Here is a 19,056-nt window from a genome sequence, read left to right as displayed (position 1 = left end):
GGTCTCGACCCGACACGTCACCCATTCCTTCCATCCACAGATGATACCTGTCCCGCTGAGTTACCCCAGCATGTCGTGTCTATACTCAATATTGCATGTGGCAATATTGTCATCGCCTGGGAGCAAGAGTCCGGGTCGCTGCAAACCCCCCGCCGCGTGACGCGGGCAGGCAGCCAGCCGCGTGCTTGCCGGCGCCCTGGCAACCGGAGCCGCCGCCGTTGTGACGAGGGTCGCCTAGCAACCGCCGCTCGGTCTGGGCAGAGCGGCCAGGCCTGAGGCCTGAGGCGCAGCGCAGCAGGGACGGGCCCGGCTCAGCTCAGTGAGCGTGGAGAGTTAGCGGCGCCACCACTGGGTAACCCAGCCAGTGCATCAGGATAAAAAAAAACCACAAGAGAGTGTTAGTCCCTGCAATCAGTTCGGATAAAAGGGAATAAGCGACAGCAACATCAGTAGATGGTAAGTGGCTGCAAGAGAGAGGGGTTGCCTCAGCACAATATTAATCTTTTCATTTCAGTTTTCCGTGAAATGGGTGTTGCTGCCGATTTATTGCCCGTACCTTCTTAAGGTCATAAGGGATAGGAGTAGAACTAGGCCATTCGGCCCATCAAGTCTATTTCGCCATCAAATCATGGCTGATCTATCTCTCCCTCCTAACCCCATTCTCCTGCCTTCTCCCCATAACCTCTGACACCTGTACTAAACAAAAATCTATCTTAACTCCGCCTTAAAATATCCACTGTCTTGGCCTCCACAACCTTCTGTGACAAAGAATTCCACAGATTCACCACTAACTCTAACTAACTCTCACCACAGATTCCTCTAACTAAAGGAATTTCCCCTCATCTTCCTAATTCTGAGGTGATGACCTCTAGTCCTAGACTCTCCCACTAGTCAAAACATCCTTTCCACATCCACTCTATCCAAGCCTTTCACTGTTCTGTACGTTTCAATGAGGTGTCCCCCCTCATTCTTCTAAACTTTCAGTGAGTACAGGGCCAGTGTCGACAAACGCTCATCATAGGTTAACTTACTCATTCCTGGGTTCATTCTTGTAAACCTCCTCTGGACCTTCTCCAGAGCCAGCACATCCTCGGATATGGTGCCCAAAATTGCTCACAATATTCCAAATGTGGCCTTACCAGCACCTTTATAGAGCCTCAACATTACTCACATTACATCCCTGTTTTTGTATACAAGCCCTCTTGAAATAAATGCTAGCATTGAGTTTGCTTTCTTTACTACTGATTTGACTTGCAGATTAACTTTTTGGGAATCCTGCACCAGCACTCTCAGGTCCCTTAGCACCACCGATTTATGGATTCTCACCCCATTTAGAAAATAGTCCATGCTTTTAACCTACTAATTTAATTCCCGGAATGGCGGGACTATCATATGTTGAAAGACTGGAGCGACTAGGCTTGTATACACTGGAATTTAGAAGGATGAGAGGAGATCTTATCGAAACATATAAGATTATTAAGGGGTTGGACACGTTAGAGGCTGGAAATATGTTCCCAATGTTGGGGGAGTCCAGAACAAGGGGCCACAGTTTAAGAATAAGGGGTAGGCCATTTAGAACTGAGATGAGGAAAAACTTTTTCAGTCAGAGAGTTGTGAATCTGTGGAATTCTCTGCCTCAGAAGGCAGTGGAGGCCAATTCTCTGAATGCATTCAAGAGAGAGCTGGATAGAGCTCTTAAGGATAGCGGAGTCAGGGGGTATGGGGCGAAGGCAGGAACGGGGTACTGATTGAGAATGATCAGCCATGATCACATTGAATGGCGGTGCTGGCTCGAAGGGCCGAATGGCCTCCTCCTGCACCTATTGTCTATTGTTTATTCCAACGACCAAAATGCATGACTCCACACTTTGTTGCACTATATTCCAACTGCCACTTCCTTGCCCACTGTTCCAACCTTTGATACCGTGGGCTCTCATCTTCCTTTTGAACATTGACTTCTCTAACTTCAGGTACATGTTGTGCCTACCTTCGATTTAAACCAGCATCTGCAGTTCTTTCCTGCACCTCTCATCTTCCCCAGCAGCCTGATGTGTGGCACCGTATCAAAGGCTTTCGGAAAATTAAGTAAACAAAATCTACTGACTCTCCTTTGTCCTGCTAATTACTTCTTCAAAGAATCCCAACAAATTTGTCAAACAAGACCTCCCCTTCACAAAGCCATGCTGACTTCGGCCTATTTTATCGTGAACTAATTACTCCATAACCTCATCCTTTACAATCGACTCAAATCTTACCAATCACCGAAGTCAGACTAACTGGCCTATAGTTCCGACTAGAGGGAGGGGATTGTCTATTACAAACTCACTGACTCCCACAACTATCTCGACTACACTTCTTCCCACCCTGTTTCCTACAAAGACTATTCCCTACTCCCAATTCTTCTGTCTGTGCAGCATCTGCACCCAAGATGAGGTGTTCCATGCCAGGACAAAGATGTCCTCATTCTTTAGGGAACGGGGGATCCCCTCTCTCATTATAGACGAGGCCCTCATTCCTGCCTCCTCAGTACCCTGCAGCTCCGCCCTTGCTCCCCCTCCCCCTCCCCCTAGTCGCAACAGAGACAAGTGTCCCCCAAGTCCTTGCCTTTCACCCCATCAGCTGTCGCATACAACACATAATCCTCCAAATTTTTCACCACCTCCAACGGATCCCAACACCAGTCACACCTTCCCATCTCCACCCCTTTCTGGCTTGCGCAGAGACTGTTCCTGCCGCAATTCCCTGGTTAACTCATCCCAAACCACCCCTTCCCCAGGTACCTTCCCCTGCAACCGCAGAAGATGCATCACCTGTTGCTATTCCTCCTCCCTCGACTCTGTCCAGGGACCCCAACAGTCCTTTCAGGTTAGGCAGAAGTTCATTTGCACCTCCCTCAACTTCATCTACTGTATCCGTTGTTCAACATGTGGACTTTTATACATCGGTGAGACCAAACGTAAACTGGGTGATTGTTTCGCTGAACACCCTCGCTCAATCTGCCTGAACCTACCTGATCTTCCGGTTGCTAAACACTTTAATTCTCCTCCATGTTCCCACACAGATCTTTCTGCCCTATGTCTCCTCCATGGTCAGAAGCTAAATGCAGATTGGAGGAGCAGCATCTTATATTTCGCTTGGGCAGCTTACAGCCCAGTGGTATGAATACTGATTTCTCTAACTTCAAGTAACCCCCGCATTAACTCTCTATCCCTCACCCACCCAAGTCGCACTAGCTTCTCGTTTTCACCCAACAAGCAGCTAACAATGGCCTATTTCCCTTATCATCATTACTTTTTTTGCATATCTTTCATTCATTGTTCTTTATCTCTCTACATCACTGTCTATATCTCTCATTCCCCTCATCCCTAACCAGTCTGAAGAAGGGTCATGACCCGAAACATTACCCATTTCTTCTCTCCAGAGGTGCTGTCTGTCCCGCTGAGTTACTCCAGCTTTTTGTGACAATCTTCAGTGTATACCAGCATCTACAGTTCCTTCCAACACAATTCTTTAAGTCCATTGCTTTATTTCCGAGTTGCCCCTCTCGGTAGCGGTGTGCTACTGTGCATGCGACCGTTTCCGCGAGCCATTCAGCTGTTCTTGTGGATGATCCCATGTGGTCTCCAAGCCAAATAGTAAATTTACACGTGCGCAATAGCACTTCTGTTTCCAACTTATGTAACATCTCACTTACGCAAGGGTCTGTGGGACATAACCCTTAAGTAAGTCTCAGAGCGCCTGTACTCAATCTCTGACTGATGAAGGCCAATGTAGCAAAAGCCTTTTTACCCCACTCTATCTACCTGCAACACCACTCTCAGGAAACTATGTACCTGTTCCATGCCTGGTCATGTGGCTCTCCAGGTGAGCCTCAAATGTTGCTATTGTATCTGCTACTACCGTCTCCTTTGGCAGCATATTCCAGGCACCTACCATTCTGTGTATTTTAAAAAAATGCTTTGCAAATGTCAGTTCAGTTTAGTTTATTGTCATGTGTACAGTGAAAAGTTTTTGTTGTGCGCTAACCAGTCAGCGGAAATACAATACATGATTATAATTGAGCATTCACAGTGCACAGATACATCAAAAGGGAAGAACATTTAGTGCAAGATAAACCCAGTAAAGTCCGATCAAAGATACTCTGAGAGTCACCAATGAAGTAGATAGTAGATTGGGACTGATCTCTAGTTGTGGTAGGATGGTTCAGTTGCCTGATAACAGCTGGGAAGAAACTGTCCCTGAATCTGGAGGTGTGCGTTTTCACACTTCTATACCTTTTGCCCGAGGGTAGATGAGGGATTGGCCAGGGTGTGACTCATCCTTGATTATGCTGCTGACCTTGCCGAGGCAGCGTGAGGTATAGATGGAGTCAATGGAAGGGAGGTTGGTTTGTGTGATGGTCTGGCCTACGTCCACAATTCGCTGCAATTTCTTGCGGTCCTGAATGGTGCTGTTCCCAAACAAGGCTGTGATGCATCCTGATAAATTGCTTTCTACGGTGCATTTGTAGAAGTTGGTGAGAGCTGTTTGGTGATATTTACTCCTAGGAATTTGAAGCTTTCAACCATCTCTGCTTTGGTGCCGTAAACGTAAACTGGGATATATGTACCGCTTCGCTTCCTGAAGTTGAACATTTGTTTTGCTGACACTGAGTTAATGTTTGTTGCCTCGACACCAGGACACGAGGTTCTCTATCTCCTTCCTGTATACCTTCGCATCATTATTTGAAATCCGTCCCACAATGGTGGTGTCGTCTGCAAATTTGTAGAGTGATTTAGATTTGTACATGGATGCATAGCCGTGGGTACAAGGATTAAAGGAGGGAGCTGAGAATATATCCTTGCGCAGCACCAGTGCTGAGGGTTATTGTCGAGGATGATTTGCCCCCGATCCTCACCATTTGAGGTCTTTTGATCAGGAAATCGAGGATCCTGTTGCAAATTTGAGTACTAACTCCATGTCCTGCAAGTGTGGTGATGAGCTTGGATGGTATAAAGGTATTAAAGGCAGAGCTGTAGTCTATGAATAGGAGTCTGATATAGGTGTCTCTCTTATCCAGATGTTCCAGGATAAGTGTAGGGCCAGGGCGATGGCATAGTTCGTGGACGTGTTGTGGCGGTGGGTGAACTGCACTGCTTCAAGGCCGCTTGGTAGACTGGATTTGATGCGTTCCATAATTAGCCTCTCAAAACATTTCACGATTGTGGATGTCAAGGCCACCAGGCGGTTGTCTTTTAGGCATGAAATTTTGCTTTCCTTCAGCACTGGGATGATGGCGGGTTTCTTGAAACAGGTGGGTACCTCAGAACGGAATAGGGAGAGATTAAAGATGTCCATGAATACTCCCGCTAGTTGGCCAGGACTAAGGACATGGCCAGGGACTCTGTCTGGGCAAGTTGCTTTCCGTGGGTTTCTCTCAGGAAGGCCGATCTAACCTCTGCTACAGTCACCCTGGGAAAGAGTCACACATGAGTCTGAAGGGCCAGTTGTCACCACCCTGTTGTTGGCCTTCTGCTCAAAGCAACCTTAGAAAGCATTCAGAAGGTATCACAAAATGCTGGAGTAACTCAGCGGGTCAGGCAGCATTTCAGGAGAGAAGGAATGGGTGACGTTTCTGGTCAAGGCCCTCGATTTGTACCAACATCTGCAGTTATTTTCCTACACTCCTTAGAAAGCATTCAGATCATCAGGTAGGGTCGCACTATCGCCAATGATGTTGTCTGACCTCGCTTTGCAGCAAGTTATCTTATTCAGACCTTGCCACATTCTCCATATGTCCGAATGATTACACTGGGACTCAAATTTGTCCCGGTATTGTTTCTTGGCATCCTTGATGGCTTTGCGGAGATCATAGCGGGCCTTCATGTACCACTCGGGATCGTTTGACTTGTATCCTCCTTAAGTTTAAATCTCCTTTAAACTTAGACCTCTCACTTTACTTCTATCCCTACAAGTACCTGACATTTCCAGCTTGTTGGAAAAGACTGACTACCTACCATATCTATGCCTCTCATTATTTTATATACTTCTATTATGTAACCTCTCAGCCTCCAACGTGCCAGAGAAATTAATTAAAGTTTTTCCAACCTCTCCTGGTGGTAGCAGGTTTATTATTGTCACATGTATCAAGATACAGTGAAAAGCTTTGTTTTGCATGCTATCCAAACAGATCAGATATACCATAGATACAATAGGTTCTAACCAGATAGAGAAAAGAGGAAGATACAGAGTGTAGATTATAGTTCTTAGCATGGTTGTGCATCAGTTCCTTAGACAATGTCCAATGTCCTCAATAGGGTAGAAGTGAATCGAATAGTACTCTACCTTATGAAATCCAGGCAATATGTTGATAAACCTGTTCTTGGTTCTTGGTTCTTGGTCCTCCAAAATATTCCAAATGGAATTTAAACTGGAGGTTACACAGATTTAAAATAAATCTCCCAGATAAACTTAAAGGGAACATAGGAAATGGGACTGGTAAGTTTGCAGAGAGTGCAGAAACTGTTGGGAACTGGAGCCTCAGGTAGTCAAGGGGAGTATAACAAATTTAGTGAGTTAGATACAGTACATTGGAAGTTTTGAATGGTTGAATAAAAGATTTATCAGAGTTCAATTGTATCTGTAGTTAGCTTTCAGATTTAGTATGTCTTTAACTCACTGACACGATCTGTCTGAACTTCATATTCAATTCTGATTTGTGCCTCTTTGAAAAGTTTCTATCTAACTCAACTTTTTATTAATTCTTTTCAGCAATCATGCCTCTCCCTGATGTTATGTTCTGCGCTCAGCAGATTGAAATCCCCCCTGAGTTTCCTGACATTTTAAAACAGTTTACAAAGGCTGCTATTCGTACCCAGCCACCTGATGTTCTTCAATGGTCTGCTGCGTGAGTAAAACATTTACATCATCTAACAGTTTCAAGTTTTTGGAATATTTTTGATAGACAAATTAAGGTGAGGGGCAAATACGAGAGCTTTAGGATTCTACATTTACCCTTATTTCTTGGCAATTTGGCTCTGAGAATCTGAATACATACATTAATAAATGTGCAAGTGGTTGTTGAAATAAATGCAAACTTGTATTATTGCTTTGTTTCATTCTTACCGATATAATCATAGGCAGAACATCTCCAGCAATAGCATCCACTCTGGTTCTTGCACTGTTACACTTGAAGACCTGCCAAAGACTTGGTCTCTTTGGCAGGTGCTAGGTGTTGGCATCCAGAGAGTGGTGAAGGACATTGTGTGCCTAGATCCATTAGTCTCTACCACATCTTGGGATTTCAACAATGACTCAATGTCGACGTATATCTTGTTCAACGCATTTGAGGTGAGTCACACTTTTCTCCATTTCCACTGGGAAGTGTGAAGCCATCGTCTTCAATCCTGTCTAAAACTTCAAATTCTGATGATTTCATAAATTGCAGTAAATCAATAGACCCAGCCACACAATGCTCTTCACTACATTATGAATGCCATCACCGAGGAGCTGTATGTGAAGGGTCAAATCTTTAGTGTTCCCTGAAAGGTAACAGTGCAAGTATTTCACTGTATCAGTATATGTGCCGAAGAAATTCCCATCCATTCTATTGGGATAATTGTGATTTCAACAGCTTACTTTTTTGTGCCCTGGATTGCCCTGCCTACATACTATCTACATTATGAAATCCACGAGCTCTTACCCATGATATTTATTTTGCCATTGCCTCTACTTCTGCCTGAAAAGATTGAGAGCTTCACGTTCCTTGGCGTAAATATTTAAATGATCTGTCGTGGACCAAACACGTTGCAGTAGCTTGAGGCTTAGGATAAAGAGTGGCGAGTAACATTCCTGCCATGTATGCTAATCAATAGCAATTTATGGTGTCGAACCTGCTTCCCCTGGAGTTCCACCATCATCAAATTCCCTATTATCATCATTCTCGTTACCACCTTTCACCAAAAACTTAACTAGATTAGCCACAGGGATGCAGTTTCTGAAAAACACTGGTCAAAGTTAGGTATTCTGTGGCAAATGCCTGAATACCTGACTTCCCAAATGTTTTTCCATCAAATCACAAGACAGGAATGTGATGAAATTTCCAATATGAGATTTCCTAATGAGTGTAGTTCCCAAAACATTAAAGCAAGCTTAAAACATCGAGAGAAAAAAAACAGCCCTCTTGACTGTTATCGTGTTAACCACCTTGTACATCCAGATCATGCACTGACTTTTTCGCAGGTGCCTCCCACTTAAGCCTACATATGGTCACATTGAGAATAATGCCACTTCTGCCCAATTTTTATGAAGGAATGGCAATGGCAACACTGAAGAAAGAATAGTCAAACAGCCATAGAGTAATACGGTGTGGAAACAGGCCCTTCGACCCAACTTGCCCACACCAGTCAACATGTACCAGCTACACTAATCCCACCATCCTGCATTTCGCCTATATCCCTCCAATCCTGTCCTATCCATGTACCTGTTTCTTAAATGTGTCCTTAAATGTGTTTCTGTTCTGGCATCTGATAATAAATAAGGATCATAGAAACTACAGAAACTAAACATCTTAAATAAAACAGAAAATTATATAAATGTCAGCAGGTCAGGCAGGATTTGTGGAAAGAAAAATGTTTGTTCATGTTTCAGTTTGAAAACTCTTTCTCTTTCCGCTGATGATGCTTGATCCACTGACCATTTATATCATTTTCTGTATCTACTTATGGCAAAATGATACTTTGATGAATAGCCTGATAAGTTCTGCACTACCTGGACCTAATACAATTTTGTGATCAATTTTGTTGAGTAGATATTTTGCAGCTTTGTCAAAAGGTGAAACACTTCCAGTGAAGGAACGGTTTGAAATGCCAGTGGCAACACAGAAAAATGACACTGGTCTTACACCAGGACTTCTAAAGATTCTGCACAATCAGGTACAATACTGGAAAGATTCTTAGCAGAGATAGATAAATATTTGATGTTCAAGGGGGTAAAAGATTACCATTGGTAGGCAGGAGTGTGGATCTGAGGCGACTTTTAAATCGCCGGTGATCTTTATTAAATGTCAGAGCAGACTTGAGCTGAGAGACCTATTCTTCCAATTTGTATCTTTGTGTGTAAATTAGATATGGACCTGTACTTAAAGTTTGGATTTATACTTTATGTTGCTTGTATTTTGTCACCTGTGATATGCCAGGAATTAATTACTGCAAGGGCATGATCGATACTTGATTAGCATGGGGTTACAAGCACGGGGGAACGTAGGCAGGAATGTGAAGTTGAGGCTATGATCTTATTAAATGACAGGGAAGGTTAAAGGGGCCAATTGACTTATTCTTGCTAGTTTGATTATCAAAATGTTTAAAGGCGGCTATGCTGAAATTCAGTTTCTAAAAATCTATTTGTGTTTCAGCTATCTCCAAACAATACTGTTCCAGAGGCCGAGTTGGTTGCGAAATGGAAAGATTTGGGTCTGCCAATAGAGCGGCTGAAATACATTCTACGATTGGGCAAATTTGAATTCGAGATTGAATGGCTGAAATTCCTGGCACTTGCTTGCAGTGACTTGGGTGGGGTAGGTATACATTTAAAAACTGTGGAAAAAACTGTGCAGCTGTTTATAACCTGAAATTTACAAAAAAATATTGAAGTTACAAACTAAATGTTTGATGAAATGTTCACTGCATACTAACAGAGCATAGTATTGGGTGTTATTTGCTACAATACTTATTTTCTCCAATACTAAATTTCCCCACCTCCCTCTCCTCCCTTGTGCACCAGCTAGACTCCCACCTATTTCTCCCCTCAACCCCTCCCCTCCTGCTACTTTCCTCCTGCTGCGTTGATCTCTGGCCTTCGTTCCAGCCATCTGTCTATCGGTCCACTCCTTGCCACACTTTGCCCTACCTAGCCCCTCTTCTAGCTTTCTTCTCCTTCAACCACAATGTCTGAGGGTCTCGGGTCTCGACCTAAACCATCACCTATCCTTGTACTGGGTTGAAAGGGTCAGCAGCTTTTAAGTTCCTCGGTGTGCACATCACTGAGGACCTTTCCTGGACAAGACACAATAACAAAGAAAGCCCACCAGTGGCTCTTTTTCCTGAGAAGACTGAGGAAGTTTGGCATGAACGCCAGCATCCTCACAAACTTCTACAGATGCACCATCGAGAGCCTGCTGACGGGCTGCATTACAGTCTGGTACGGGAACTGTTCTGCCCACAGCCACAAATCACTACAGAGAGTGTTGAAGACGGCACAGCACATCACTGGCAACTGTCTCCCGGCCATTCAGGCCACTTTCTACCGGCGGTGCCTGCGGAAGGCACACAGCATCATCAAGGACCACAGCCACCCAGCACACAGGCTGTTCTTGTTACCGTCAGGCAGACGCTACAGGAGTATGGCTGCGCGTACCACCAGACTTAAGAACAGTTTCTAACATCAGGCCATCAGGCTACTGAACTCATAAACACATTTCAAATCATATATGTTGATTATTTTTAATATTGTCTTTTTACCTGTTTTTAATATTGTCTTTTTACCTTACTAATGTCATTTTTAATCTTATTTATCTTTGGAATATTACTGCTGACGTGACCCGTTGTCTTGTCAAATACATTTCATTGTACCGTTGACCCTGTGCCAACCTACATATGACAAATAAAATTTATTATTATTATTATTATACTCCAGAGATACAGAAAACTGATGACAATTTATGTACTTTCTATTTATAATGAATGATCTCTTGCTCTCTTGCTATCCACTTTGCTGCTGTAACACTGTAAATTGCCCCGGTGTGGGACGAATAAAGGAATATATTATTATATTATTATTATATGCTGCCTAACCTGCTGAGTTACACCAACACTTTGTGACCTTTTGTGTTTTTTAAATTCTATTAACATTTAGACAGTTTAAATTTTTAATTGGTAACATGAAGTGATAAATGAGGTGTCTACAAAATACAAGTATTAAATACAGATGGTTTCTTTGAGAGAGGTTACAAAGGTAGTATCTGTTTCCACAAAATTCTAACCCCTAAAATGTTGAGTAGTAATAACATAGTTGAGAAGGCATTTCAGAACAAGTCATAAATTCAAACCCAATGGTCAAGGAAGATTTGCTTTAGTTTGCAACTTTTTGTTTTAATATAGAATGCTTCCATTTACTGCTACCATGCATGTCAATGTTTTGCCAAAACCCTCTGAATGCTGGTGTTAGTGCAGAGCAGATGTTTAATTTGGTATCAGTGCTGACAATGGGGCTGCTTCTTTTGAGAAGATACTACTAAAATGTAAAGGAATGAACACACATGATACTGGAAGAAGGTATAGGCCACATGAGAAGTCATTTCAATTGGGGAAAGTGGATAAGTGATGGAAGGTAGTGGAGATGGACAAAGAAGGGGTTTTTAATTTGGCATACGACAAAAATTGGACCCATTGCGGTCAATAGAAACTATAGTGACGTTCAGGTTAGAGGGCAAGATTTAGGTGGCTGAATTTAAAGCAAAAAAGTGTATGGAGAAGGAAGATGAAAAGACACACAGGACTATGGAGAAATTAAATCTGGAAATAATAGAAGGCAATCCAAGTATTTCAGTGGTGGAAGGTCTGAGATAAGGAAACAATGAATATTGTGAAGCTGAATTTTGAAGCTCATTTCCATTGATAGACACTAAGGTTTTTCTGATCTACCTTGAGAAGGAAATCAGGGAAATGAGCTGCTCTTGGTGACGAGAAACCACCGTACAGGGTTTTTTCTAAATAATGAAAGTTTCCATCTCTGCTGTGTTCAGTTTGGAAAATGTAAACGTGCTCTTAATTTTGCTAGGCAAAAACTTAACAAAGTGTGTAGGAAAGAACTGCAGATGTTGGTTTACACCAAAGATAGACACAAAATGACTTGGACAGGTTGAGTGAGTGGGCAGATGCATGGCAGATGCAGTATAATGTTGATAAATGTGAGGTTTTCTACTTTGGTGGCAAAAGCAAGGAGGCAGATTATTATCTCAATGGTGTCAGATTAGGTAAAGGGGAAGTGCAACGAGACCTGGGTGTCCTTGTACACCAGTCACTGAAAGTAAGAGTGCAGGTACAGCAGGCAGTGGCATTTATAACGAGAGGATTTGAGTAAGAGAAAAGAGATCCTTCTGCAGTTGTATAGGGCCCTGGTGAGACCACATTTGGAGTATTGTGTGCAGTTTTGGTCTCCTAATTTGAGGAAGGACATCCTTGCTATTGAGGCAGTGCAGCATATGTTCACGAGGTTAATCCCTGGGATGGCGGGACTGTCATATGAGGAAAGATTGGAAAGACTAGGCTTGTATTCACTGGGGTTTAGAAGGATGAGAGGGGATCTTATAGAGACGCATAAAATTATAAAAGGACTGGACAAGCTAGATGCAGGAAAAATGTTCCCAATGTTGGGGGAGTCCAGAACCAGGGGGCACAGCCTAAGAATAAAGGGGAGGCCGTTTAAAACTGAGGTGAGAAGAAACTTTTTCACCCAGAGAGTTGTGAATTTGTGGAATTCTCTGCCAAATCACAGGATGGATTTAAGAGAGAGTTAGATAGAGCTCTAGGGGCCAGTAGAATCAAGGGATATGGGGAGAAGGCAGGCACAGGTTACTGATTGTGGATGATCAGCCATGATCACAATGAATGGCGGTGCTGGCTGGAAGGGCCAAATAGCCTCCTCTTGCACCTATTTTCTATGTTTCCAAAATGCTGGAATAACTCAGCTGGAATAACTCTGGAGAAAGGCTTAACACCACAACATTGGTTTTACAGTTAACAGAAGTGGTAGAGAGATAGAACAGGTTATGTTTGTGGATAGACTATGCAAATTATCATCTATTCAGAAGCTCTGACAATCAAGCCAGGCATTCACCCCTTGATCGTGAAAAGTTCTTGAAATGAGGACCGAGTACAGGAGGAAGAATGAGATAGTTAAAAGAAAAACGTCATGTTTCTGTACCTTAATATGCTACAGATCACAATTAATTTATTAGTTTAATTAATGGGTGCTGTTATATTGGTGAATATTGTCATTTATGTTATGCTGTAATTAGAAAATTGAGCTCCATGAAATCTAGACTCGAACACTAGATGGAGCTGTCACACACTTTGTTTTTGTAATCTTAACTTTTATTTTTTCAATGACAAAATGAGAAGTTTATTAGAAAAAAATGTGAATTTTTTTGTTGTTTTAAATACAGTCTCTTCAAACTTTCCATATTGCTGTAGTTTTGTTTTCCCAAAAGATCATGATTGCAGATTGGCTCTGTGTTTTACAACAAAATAACATGAACAGGAGATGGGTGAGGCTGCATTTGAAGTACTGTGATCAGTTTTGGTCATCGTGCCATAAGAAGGATGTCATTAAGCTATAAACAGTGAAGAATAGATGTTGCCAGGACTTGATGGCCTGAGCTATAGGGATTAATTGGGCAGGCTAGGAGGTTTTATTTGGACCGTGGGAGGCTGAGGGGTGATCTTATAGAAGTGTATAAAATCATGAGGGGGAAATAAATGGGGCGAGTACACAGTGTCTTTTACCCAGGATAGAGGAATTAAGAACCACAAGACATAGGTTTAAGATGAGAGGGGCCAGATTCAATAAGAACCTGAGTGGCAACTTTTGGTGGGTGGGTAAATGGAGCAAGCTGCCAAGGAGATCGTTGAGGCAAGTATTATTAAAGCATTTAAAAGGCACTTGCATAGTACATAGATAGGAATGGTTTAAAGGGATTCACTTAGATGGGGCATCTTGGTCGGCTAAGACTAGTTGGGCTGAAGGATCTGTTTCTGTGTTGTATGACATCATGACTTCAATTTTCAGTGAATTTGTTGGTTTTACGGTTCCTTGCAGATGGAAAAAGAAAAGGAAATGATTTGTGTAGCATTTTTCACAGCCTGGAGGCATACCAAAGTATTTTACAGTCAATGAAGTAGCTTAGAAGTGTAGTCACTGGTGTAATGTCGGAAATGTAGGTAGGGAAATTTGAATAAGAAAAATGTAAATATAATTTAAATAATCTGGGAAGTTGAAATTGTGTTAATTGGAAGGAAGGCAGAGGATACAAAACCTTGGTATGAGTTAATAGGTAAACCCGAAAAAATATAAAGCTTTGGATGGATTTCCAGATACGAAACTCTCAAGATTCTGTACAAGAGTTTTCTATTTTTGCTTTGGACTTATCGATTAAATTTTTTTCATCACCTTTTGTGTGCGATTACATCCATTCAAATGTTATTCTTTGTAGATCATTATTTTAAGACAGGCTATCTGCTACTTTTTGAGTGATATGTTTGGCATTTAGAGAAACAGAACAGTGCAGCACAAGTACAGGTCCCGTGGCCCACAATGTCTGTGCCAAACATGCTGCCAAGACCAACTCTTATCTGCTTGCACATGATCCATATCCCTTCATTCCCTGCATATCCATATGCCTATCCAAAAGTTTCTCAGCTGCTACTATTATATCTGCCTCGACCACTACCCACAGCAGCACGGTCCAGGCACTCACCAACGTCTGTGTAAAATAAAAAACTTGCTTCGCAAATCTCCTGGATGATGGGGGTGTTTATTTATACAGCTTTACAGTGAGTGGGGCAAAGTTAAAGGAGATGTTTCTCCATCTCCTTTAAACTTAGTCCCTCTCTACTTAAAGGTATGCCCTCTTGAATTTGAGTTTTCCAACCTGGGAAAAAGATTCTGACTGTATCCTATCTATCCTATCCTATCTATGCCTCTCATAATTGTATATACTTCTATTGCGTCTCCCCATAACCTTTGGCATTCCAGAGAAAGCAGTCTAAGTCTGTCCAACCCTGTAGCTAAAACACTAATGCATGCATCATTGTGGTAAACCTCCTCTGCACCCTTTCCAAAGCCTCCTTCTTGTAATGGAGCGACCAGAACTGCACACAATACCTCAGATGCAGCCTAACCATAGTCCTATAACGCTGCATCAAGACTTCCTGACTCTTATACTGAATGCCCCGACTTATGAAAGGAAGCAGTCTATATGCCTTCTTAATCATTCTATCTACTTGTGTTGCCAGTTTCAGGGAGTTATGGACTTGGATCCCATGGATCATAGAAACATAGAGAAATAAGTGCAGGAGTAGGCCATTCGGCCCTTCGAGCCAGCACCGCCATTCAATATGATCGTGGCTGATTATCTAAAGTCAGTACCCCGGTTCCTGCTTTTTCCCCATATCCCTTGATTCCTTTAGCCCTGAGAGCTAAATCTAACTCTCTTGAAAACATTCAGTGAATTGGCCTCCACTGCCTTCTGTGGCAGAGAGTTCCACAGATTTACAACTCCCTGGGTGAAAAAGCTTTTCCTCATCTCAGTCCTACATGGCCTACCCCTTATTTTTAAATCCTGGTTCTGAATTCCCCCAACATCGGGAACATTTTTCCTGCATCTAGCCTGTCCAAACTTTAAATAATTTTACATGTTTCTATAAGATCCCCTCTCATCCTACTAAATTCCAGTGAATACAAGCCCAGTCGACCCATTCTTTCATCATATGTCGGTCCCGCCATCCTGGGAATTAACCTGGTGAACCGACGCTGCACTCCCTCAATAGCTATAATGTCCTTCCTCAAATTAGGAGACCAAAATTGCAGACAATACTCCAGGTGCAGTTTAACCAGGGCCTTGTTCAACTGCAGGAGGATCATGCCAATAATTGAATATTTTCCCCTTACAATTGACCTCCCAGAGTGCAATACCTCGCACTTAGAGTCATAGAGTTATACATCATGGGAACAGGCCCTTCAGCCCAACTTGCCCACCACAGATGTTCGGCTCATTGGTCTATAGTTCCCAAGCTTTTACTTGCAGCCCTTCTTAAAATGATTGCTCAGATTAAACTCCATCTGCCATTTTTCCATCCGTTTCTAGAACTAATCAGTATCAAGTGTATCTGTGTCTACGTGGACAACCTTCTTCACAGTCCACAACACCACTGATCTTGGTATCAACTGCAAACTTAGTAACCAACCTGTCTGCATTTACATCCAAGTCAATGATATGATCGTGGCTCAGGATCAAGTCAATGATATGATCAAACAGCAGAGGTCCCAGCACAGCACCAAATGGGAGTATCCTTTCCCAAACATTAAATTAAATACGTAATTCCTTTTTTGCATTGCATGTAATTTTTCTGCTTTCCAAAATACATTATTCAATGTTATGATTTATCATGTGGGAATATCAATACATTTTATAAACAGAAAGTTGGGTCCAATAATTTAGCCCTGATGGAATTACAAGTCACAGCTGCTGAACATCACTAACAATATGATCTTCACTTGTCTGTTTGCCCAGTTAATAATCCAATTTAGAGTTTCTTGGAGCTGCAATTATAAATAGGTACAAGTGAGAACTGGGGGCAGTAGGGAGAATCTGTTGATGCAAGGACTTTAATTGGAACATCTTGTGTCATATTTCCATATGTAGCAGATTCTCTTCTCAGCACACTATCTGTTAGAAATATGCGTTGCTCATTATTGTAGTTTTTTCATTACAATTGCCATCACTTGTACTGCAGTACTAATCATGGGCGTGTAATCAACATAGAAAGGGCAAAAGTCTCTAATCAATAATAATAAACACAGAAGTCAAATTAGATATTTGATTCTATCATATGATGCACTGTATTTTCTGGATCGTATCTCCGGTTGCTCTGCGGTCTAACATCGTGGAGCTGGAGGCCTTGCTCAGGACTGACTTTGAATCTCACCGCGGGACGTGGACTTACCATCAGAGCATACGATCCCTTGTCGCCCTGAAGAGGAAGGCCCGCCGCCGGCTACGGGAGTAAGATCATCCCGTCAACTGCTGGAGGCCCCCGACTGCTGGAGGACAAAGAAGGGAGAGATTTAACTTTTTTACGCCTTTCATCACAGTGCGGAATGCGGAGGAGCCACTGTGGTGGATGTTCATGTTAAAATGTATTTTATGTGTTCTGTTGCTTTTTATTGGTATGACTATGGCAAATGAAATTCCTCGTATGTTGCAAAACATATTTGGCTAATAAAGTATGATTATGATTATTTTGATTTCCGGCAAAGTTGAGTCTACAGGTTTTTGTAAGCAGATGTACTCTTTAAAATGTAATTTAAAAGTGGTTTTATATAACCCACCCCTAATTATGTAACTACTAAACCAAGTGGACCCGTTGGGCCCAAGCCTCTCCTGCATTGGTGTAGCACCCTCTCCTCCCCCACTTCCGCCTCCCCTCTCCTCCCCCTCCCCTCTCCCCCCTCCCCTCCTCTCCCCCTCCCCTCCCCCTCCCCCCTCCCTCCACCCCTCCGTCCACCCCCTCCCCTCCTCCCTTCCCTCCCCCAACCCCTCCCTTCCCCTCCCCCCACTCAACCCCCCTTATCCCCCCTCCTGCCTACTCCCCTCCTCTCCTCTCCTCTTCTCTCCTCCCCTCCTCCCTCCTCCCCCCTCCTGCCTACCCCCCTCCTACCTCCTCCTCCCCTTCCTCCTCCCCCCTCCCCCCCTGAAGAATAATTTTCTTCAGACTAAATCATTCTCCAGACGAGTCCCGACCCGAAATATCGTTTGTCCATTCCCTACACAGATGTTGCCTACCTGCGCAGTTCCTCCAGTACTTTGGGTCTTGATCAAGATTCCAGCATCGCTAGTTTCCTGTGTCACCCTCTTGATATGAATTGCATGGGAGATTAATCCACTTTGAGAATGAACACCCTTGGTCCATAACCGATCTTTTCAATTTAAATATAATCCTCCCAAACGAAAAGAGGGACTCCATGAGAAAGGGGCACAATCAGTGTTTAGTTCAGTTTAGTTTAGTTTAGTTTAGAGATACAGCGCAGAAACAGGCCCTTCGGCGCACCGAGTCCGTGCCGACCAGTGATCCTCACACATTAGTGGTAGTTTGACCTGTGAGGAAGATGCTATGAGGTTGCAAGGTGACTTGGACAGGTTGTGTGAGTGGGCGGATGCATGGCAGATGCAGTTTAATGTGGATAAGTGTGAGGTTATCCACTTTGGTGGTAAGAATACGGAGGCAGAGTATTATCTGAATGATGTTAAGTTAGGAACAGGGGACGTACAACGAGATCTGGGTGTCCTAGTGCATCAGTCACTGAAAGGAAGCATGCAGGTACAGCAGGCAGTGAAGAAAGCCAATGGAATGTTGGTCTTCATAACAAGAGGAGTTGAGTATAGGAGCAAAGAGGTCCTTCTGCAGGTGTACAGGGCCCTAGTGAGACCGCACCTGGAGTACTGTGTGCAGTTTTGGTCTCCAAATTTGAGGAAGGATATTCTTGCTATTGAGGGCGTGCAGCGTAGGTTTATTAGGTTGATTCCCGGAATGGTGGGCCTATCATATGTTGAAAGACTGGAGCGACTAGGCTTGTATACACTGGAATTTAGAAGGATGAGAGGAGATCTTATTGAAACGTATAAGATTATTAAGGGGTTGGACACGTTGGAGGCAGGAAACATGTTTCCAATGTTGGTGGAGTCCAGAACAAGGGGCCACAGTTCAGGAATAAGGGGTAGGCCATTTAGAACTGAGATGAGGAAAAACGTTTTCAGTCAGAGAGTTGTGAATCTGTGGAATTCTCTGCCTCAGAAGGCAGTGGAGGCCAATTCTCTGAATGCATTCAAGAGAGAGCTAGATAGAGCTCTTAAGGATAGCGCAGGGGGTACGGGGAGAAGGCAGGAACGGGGTACTGATTGAGAATGATCAGCTATGATCACATTGAATGGCGGTGCTGGCTCAAAGGGCCGAATGGCCTCCTCCTGCACCTGTTGTCTATTAACATTATCCTATACACTAGGGACAATTTTACAATTATACCAAGCCAATTAACCTACAAACCTGTGCGTCTTTGGATGTGGGAGGAAACTGGAGATCCCGGAGAAAACCCATGCAGGTCACGGGGATAAGGTACAACCTCTGTACAGACAAGCACCCGTAATCAGGATTGAATCCGGGTGTCTGGCGTTATGAGGCAGCAAGTCCACCACTGCGCACCTGCTGCCAGTGGTTAACAAAAGAGGTGAAGGATAATGTACAA

The 19,056-nt window shown here is 43.2% G+C and overlaps 1 protein-coding gene across 2 annotated transcripts in view; it reads left to right on the top strand.

Moving 5' to 3' along the window:
• Positions 1 to 236: 236 nt before the first annotated feature.
• ropn1l (rhophilin associated tail protein 1-like) overlaps positions 237 to 19,056 on the top strand; it is a 56,809-nt gene continuing 37,989 nt past the window's right edge. Inside the window, exons 1-4 of one of the 2 annotated variants that reach the window (XM_078427234.1) lie at positions 237 to 456; positions 6,751 to 6,886; positions 8,789 to 8,912; positions 9,392 to 9,553. In XM_078427234.1, coding sequence (XP_078283360.1) covers positions 6,756 to 6,886; positions 8,789 to 8,912; positions 9,392 to 9,553 — 417 coding nt within the window. In that variant the 5' untranslated portion in view covers positions 237 to 456; positions 6,751 to 6,755. Of the gene's footprint in view, positions 457 to 3,066; positions 3,157 to 6,750; positions 6,887 to 8,788; positions 8,913 to 9,391; positions 9,554 to 19,056 lie in introns of those variants that run through there. The other variant, XM_078427226.1, reaches the window with a different exon arrangement.

This window comes from Rhinoraja longicauda, chromosome 2, assembly GCF_053455715.1.
Source record: "Rhinoraja longicauda isolate Sanriku21f chromosome 2, sRhiLon1.1, whole genome shotgun sequence".
Taxonomy (NCBI): domain Eukaryota; kingdom Metazoa; phylum Chordata; class Chondrichthyes; order Rajiformes; family Arhynchobatidae; genus Rhinoraja; species Rhinoraja longicauda.
This window is presented reverse-complemented; position numbering and strand designations above follow the sequence as displayed.